This window comes from Mizuhopecten yessoensis, unplaced genomic scaffold, assembly GCF_002113885.1.
Source record: "Mizuhopecten yessoensis strain PY_sf001 unplaced genomic scaffold, ASM211388v2 scaffold7953, whole genome shotgun sequence".
NCBI lineage: Eukaryota > Metazoa > Mollusca > Bivalvia > Pectinida > Pectinidae > Mizuhopecten > Mizuhopecten yessoensis.
Window position 1 is genome coordinate 57,298 of NW_018407305.1, and position 6,757 is coordinate 64,054.

Consider the following 6,757-nt stretch of genomic DNA (forward strand, 5'->3'; position numbering starts at 1 on the left):
TGGGTGTTATGAAGTATTTCGGAGTGAATGATAGACCGGTAAATATGTATGTTTGTTCTTAGTAAAACAGTCATCTGAAAGAGAACTACTTGCTTAGTTTTGTTTTGACTGATGAAAGATGATTCTTAATAATTTATGACATTTATTGAAATAAAATAAACAAGAGAATAAATATATTCTTTATTGTGTTGTGGAAGAAGCTTCTTCATGACAGGACCAGGAAATAAGCGCGTGATTTTAGAGAGTATATCGTCTGGAAAAGACTTTGGGGTAACCGTGGACCGAAGTACGAACTTTGAATGTTATACAACAACAGGAACACAAGGATAATGTCTAATATAACAACAGGTACACAAGGCTAATGTCATAAACAACAACAGGAACACAAGGATAATGTCATATAAACCAACAGGTATACAAGGCTAATGTCATATTTAACAAGAGGTACATAAGGCTAATGTCATATACAACCACAGGTACACAAGGATAATGTCATATACAACAACAGGAGCACAAGAATAATGTCATATACAACAACAGGAACACAAGGCTAATGTCATATACAACAACAGGTACACAGGACTAACGTCATATACAACAACAGGAACACAAGGATAATGCCATATATACACTAATGTCATATACAACAACAGGTACAAAAGGCTAATGGAATCGTTGGACTCATAAGGAGGAGGACTTTTATTTAATTAAATAAACATTGTTCTGCCAACTATTTAATGCCCTAGTTAGACCATACCACGAATACGAGGCGTGTGTTTGGAATCCACACAAAATATGGGAAATTAAGCTTCTAAAATCGGTACAAAGAAGAAGGCCACACAAGTACTATTAGCATTAAAGTATTTATCCTATGGTGAACGCCTCAGAAAACTAAAACTACAACCTTTAAAATACCACAGGATGCGAGTATTATTTTAGTATTTAAGATTTTTAACAATACATTTCATGAGAGAATTATCTTTGTACCGACATTTCATCAAGAACTCGCGGTCATTCTCAAAATTGAAAGATNCTATTGTGGGTACTTAAATCAAACAGCAATCGAACACACATGGACACCTATTCTCATGGTGGACACGAAAAGTACATATTTGAAACGAGGTCGTGTTGACCGCAATTCATGTTTTGAATCCCTCAATTTCTGTATTTAGAAATCTCCATTTCTTCCCAGCCGGCACTTCAACGTTCATTCATAGTTTGTACAATTCAAAGTACACGCATCCTGATGTCCTCGGTCATTTCCAATAAAATATGTAAATCACAAAAACTATAAAAAGTGTTTTCATATGGAATACACAGGGATTACATAATGTAAAAACTGTCCGTGTTGACGGTTCTATTTTTAGTTTATACCTTAAACTTCAAAAGACAATAAATTATTCAATGATTTAATAACATGATATGTAAGAAAAATCATCAAAGTATACGATATAACTGATTTAGCGCCATGACATACACATAAACTCATTTTTGCCTTTTGGACAGGATGAAAGAATAAAATAATGTCACAAAAAGAAAATATGAAACATAATTTTAGATTAATAAATATTATCATATATGTCGATAATGATTTTAATATCAATAAATATTCTCCATTTTTAGCTCAAGTAAAATTTTAAGAAACAACATTGCGTCCACAAAGAAAATAGATGTGTATTGATATACTATGGAATTTCCACTATCGTGTGTTGCTATGTGACTTTTCTTTTGTGCTCAAATGTTATCTAAATATAGGAAGGTAGTTCATCGAAAGTAAATATAACTTCTATCAGGTTCGATTATCCTGTAATGAACATCCAGAAGAAAAACTAATTACTTTGACTGTATCTATGAGATGAATACAAATTATATTGATACTATGAAGTCCATTTTCTTTTAATGAAGAAGCCAGTTTTACTTGTTACTCAAAATAGCCCCGCGTTCGTGTAATAAACCCCGCGCTGTTCCATCTGTTCGCGGAAGTTACGGGGGAAGTTGATCACCTACTGCTTCACACTAACCATTTCATTACTGGTTAAGTTAAGGAATTTCATTGAAATTAAAGTATTTAATAACTCCAGACTAATGAACACATCTAATATATGGTCGTGCTAGGTTCGACTACGAGTCAGAATCCTAAAAGTGTATATTAATTAGATTAATTAACGGAATTACAAAGTAGAAACAATTGATTTGGCCGATATTAGTCCTAAATGTGTTTCAGTTTTACTCGAAGGAGTTAATGGAATACAAGCCTGAATGTTGTAATTCAAAGCAGAAACAATCTTCTGTCTTGAAATATTGTCTACAAAAACTTCTGGTTGTATGGTTGCTGTATATAGTTACATTTTAATTGTGTAATACATCAGAACCTTTATAAACTGACACAGTTTTAGCACGTACACATGGCAAAGAGGTGGACAGTAAACTCGTTTAGAGTCTGTATAGTTTGCCTCTGTGTGAAAAAAGATGCACAGGATGTGTAAATTATATTCTGCCGGCTCTATGTAAAACATATATAAAAAAGATATCATAAACGTAAAATAGTGTTAGCATCACTCACCAATTACCTCTACGAGTATAATTAAATAAATCAACAAAATAGTTTAGTTTCTGCCTCTTGTAATGTGTCGATTCAGTTTCTGTTATAATATTTTCGTATCAATTCTGGCCTTAATATCATGCCAATTTTGGCACATTCTGGTGTAAATTTGTGTCTGACTAACTTGAACTTGCACCAGTAAAATTAGGTAATTCATACAGTATACCAACAAAAGAGTAACAATGCACCATACAGATGTTTTGTTCTCTTAGAACTCAGCGGTGATGCTAGGGATCATAAGGAGTGAACGCCATATTGGTCTAAACCTTTGTAGAAGCAGACGGTTAGGTGCATAAAACACACAAGTAAAATAAATTTCAGCAAAACAGCTTTGTGCTGGTTACATTAGTACTGGTAAGAAGGTAAGCTATACGTTAAAAATCACTACTATGTGCCTAATGTTTCATTCATTTATTTTTATTTTATGATATCAAGTTACAGGCCAACGTCATGTTCTTCTATAGACGATTTAACTCACAGGCACATTGTGTTTTGTAAGCTAAAATAATATTTCACCTTAATATTACATAACATAACCAATATATCAGTATAAATGTGATATTATATTGTTAACCAACACAGATAAAACCTGTTTAGGACCAGGAGAGTATAATTTGTAACAGGTATGGTTAACACTGACTTAATAGAAACATGTTTAGGACCAGGAGAGTATAATTGGTAACAGGTATGGTTAACACTGATTTAATAGAAACATGTTTAGGACCAGGAGAGTATAATTGGTAACAGGTATGGTTAACACTGATTTAATTGAAACCTGTTTAGGACCAGGAGAGTATAATTGGTAACAGATATGGTTAACACTGACTTAATAGAAACCTGTTTAGGACCAGGAGAGTATAATTGGTAACAGGTATGGTTAACACTGACTTAATAGAAACCTGTTTAGGACCAGGAGAGTATAATTTGTAACAGATATGGTTAACACTGACTTAATAGAAATTCAGAAGTAGAGATAGCTTTTGCGCCATGACATAAACTCGCTTTGCCATTCGGACTTGATGAACTACTAAAACAAAATGTTAAAAAACTAAACAAAAAACAAAAACACCAACCGTATGTAATATAACAACACTGTCATATACAATTATTGATTGTGATGTGCAATATTATTTCTCTGTTTTCAAATCAAGTAAGACATAGGCAACGTTACATACAAAACAAAAATAAAATTGTATAAACAATATCATGAATCCTCTATCGCACGTTGGTATGTTACAATTAGTTTGTTCACACGTGCAATCTAAATATAGGGAGGGAAAATATGAAAAGTAAATATCACATTTCATTTTAAACCATTAGCTTTGTATTTATAAGATTAATGAAACAAATCTCAGCCATATAAAATTCTCATAATATTTGTTTCCTGGGGATTTTCCGTGGTTGTTTTCTGAATATAGGACATGGTTTTCTTGCTACAAAAATAGCCCAGTGTTAGTACTGTTCCATCCTATCACGGAAGTTACAATTGTGAACTATTTCGTCACACATATGATCGTCCGATAGTTACTCACCAACAACCTAGAATTTTTAAAACATTTCATTCATCAGTACTTAACAGAATATCTCGAGCGCTAAGCCATTCGTCTACATTGTGTTACAAGTATACACATTTGAAAGTGATCAGCCCAGACAAATACACACCATGAACGCTAGTAAAATATTGAAACACATGAGCTCAACTACACAGAAAGGCGTGTGTAGATATATCCAAACATTGTAAGTATACCACTCACACTTGTATATACACTGTGTTTATTACGGAAACCATTGTGTGGTATGTATTTGATAATAATCGCGGTTTACGTGTTTCATTTTGAATACAATTAGCTTTTATGTTTCATTTTAAAGTTAAATAAACAAATTGACTTAATATTTTATATAAATATATATCCGACAACACAAACCAATCAAATGATGTCTACGGTGAAATTTCTCCCCAATTAAACTTCCGGCTTTTTCTATTCGTATGATGACTTAATGACTGCGAGTTAATTATGCCAGTAAATACCATATATAATATTTATTCCAAGCGTATAACGAAATCAACACTGTACGAATATAAATTATAAGGGGGAATGAGGTGTACAGTGTATAATCAGTTTAACAATCTCAATTAAATCAATTTCCTGAGGGTTAATGTTTAACGTATTGTTTATCCTTCACATCACCCGTTATTGTACTCCCTGTGATTTACAANAGATAATAAGGGGGAATGAGGTGTACAGTGTATAATCAGTTTAACAATCTCAATTAAATCAATTTCCTGAGGGTTAATGTTTAACGTATTGTTTATCCTTCACATCACCCGTTATTGAACTCCCTGTGATTTACAATGATCTCCGTGTATGTCTTGCATTATTTCAAAGCGTTTTATAGTGTCATGTAGTTTGTATTTTTCTGCACACAGGTCGCCCCTCAATCACCAAGCTATGACTGTCAGGGGGACCACGCCTCCACTAGAAGATATGCTGAGGTTGTGGGGTAAATTACAACAGGACAACCTATCCACCACTCAAACATCACATAACCTAGACACGTTCAATTCAATGGTCTCGGATAAAACGATTAAAGGTATGTTTATACTTCAAATTATTTTACATGATATTGTATTTGGGCTATGTTATGAGTGCTTAATTCGTATATGCACGTAAACTAAAGTATGTTCTGTTAAGTATTATAATAGGTATTGAGAGCAGTTCGTATCAACACTTTTCAACATACAAAATGAAGCTATAGTTCCGATATATCTTGTAGGATGTAAATTAACAAGAGTACCGTTATATAAAGGTACGGTATCTTAATGTAATGGCACCAGAGAAATCGGAGAAATTAGAGGTTAATAATAATTGCTATGCGATATGATATTAAAGCTTAAAAATTGTTGCAAGTGAGAATTGTTTTCATATCCGTGGTTATTAAATCTTTACTGGATTGCATTTAATAGTTTCACCACTTATTATTTCGTTTTAGGAACAAAAGAGTCTGAGATCTTTGGAAAGAGATTGACGTCTGAAAACCCCCGATTGAACCGACAACCAGTTTTCGGAGATCTCATGGTTATTCAAGAACCATCGATGCTGAAACCAACACCAACACTTATACCTATAACCACGAAAAAGTGTTTGCTGCAGTGTCTTAAGCGACAACGTTTTAAAAGGAATGGAGAAAACTTAAAACAATTCTTATTTTAAGCATAGACTAGTAATTGTGGGGGCTGTGGAATAACAGGGAAAAAACCCAAAACAAAAAATCGGCTAGAAGTTGTCAGCGCTTGTCATTGGAGGTATAGAACAATATCAAATAAAATTGTCTGAAATGAGGAAAAAAGTAACACAAATATTAACATGGAGACATTATCTAAAAAAACAATCTCGAAAAGACTGTACGGTATCTCATTACAACGTGTGAGAGCGACGACAAAGCTGTTATATAAATACCATGCTGATCGGTAGAATGATTTTACTGTAGAGAAATTCATTCGAGACACATGCCTATTATCTACATCTGTCGTGATGATGTTGATAAATCCCGGATAAATCCGGCTCCTTTTCCAGAATATTATACAATATCCTGTCGTAAGAAGGATGTTAGAACACTTTACAATAAAATTTATTTTTGTGCACCTAAGCACGCGCTGGTTGTGAGGTCCCAGGATGTAGTGGGTGTGTGATTGTATATTTATACATCATAAATATGTAAGAAGGTTGTAACTTATTTGTCTGGCAGTTCAACAATAATAATTACTGGGGAAAAACTTTATAAATTGTGTATAACTATGAAATTATAATTCTAAATGGGTTAACATTTATGTCAATTGTGTACAATTAGTATGTCACATAATGTAGGATGTGATGAACCAATAGTTTGTTAGTGTTAAAATAAAGTTGTTAAACAGTTGTTTGTAATGTATTCGTCAAACACCATTCCTTTTACTTTGTGTGATGTAATGAATTTTGCATGTGTGATTAAGTATTTCTAAGTGTGTTATATATAACATTGTATGACGGTTGTTTGTTATTTATTTTTCTGAATCCATCATACTTTTTTTTGGTTAGGAATTACGGTATAACTAGTGTGTGGGTGTTATGACGTATTTCGGAGTGAATGATAGACCGGTAAATATGTATGCTTATT

The 6,757-nt window shown here is 33.1% G+C and overlaps 1 protein-coding gene across 3 annotated transcripts in view; it reads left to right on the forward strand.

The window, feature by feature from the left end:
• LOC110454621 overlaps positions 1 to 6,131 on the forward strand; it is an 8,473-nt gene extending 2,342 nt beyond the window's left edge. Inside the window, exons 1-3 of one of the 3 annotated variants that reach the window (XM_021504237.1) lie at positions 4,134 to 4,339; positions 5,031 to 5,194; positions 5,594 to 6,131. In XM_021504237.1, the coding sequence (XP_021359912.1) occupies positions 4,266 to 4,339; positions 5,031 to 5,194; positions 5,594 to 5,814 (459 nt within the window). In that variant the 5' untranslated portion in view covers positions 4,134 to 4,265 and the 3' untranslated portion in view covers positions 5,815 to 6,131. Of the gene's footprint in view, positions 1 to 4,133; positions 4,340 to 5,030; positions 5,195 to 5,593 lie in introns of those variants that run through there. The other 2 variants (XM_021504238.1, XM_021504236.1) reach the window with 2 other exon arrangements.
• The last annotated feature ends 626 nt before the right edge of the window (positions 6,132 to 6,757 follow it).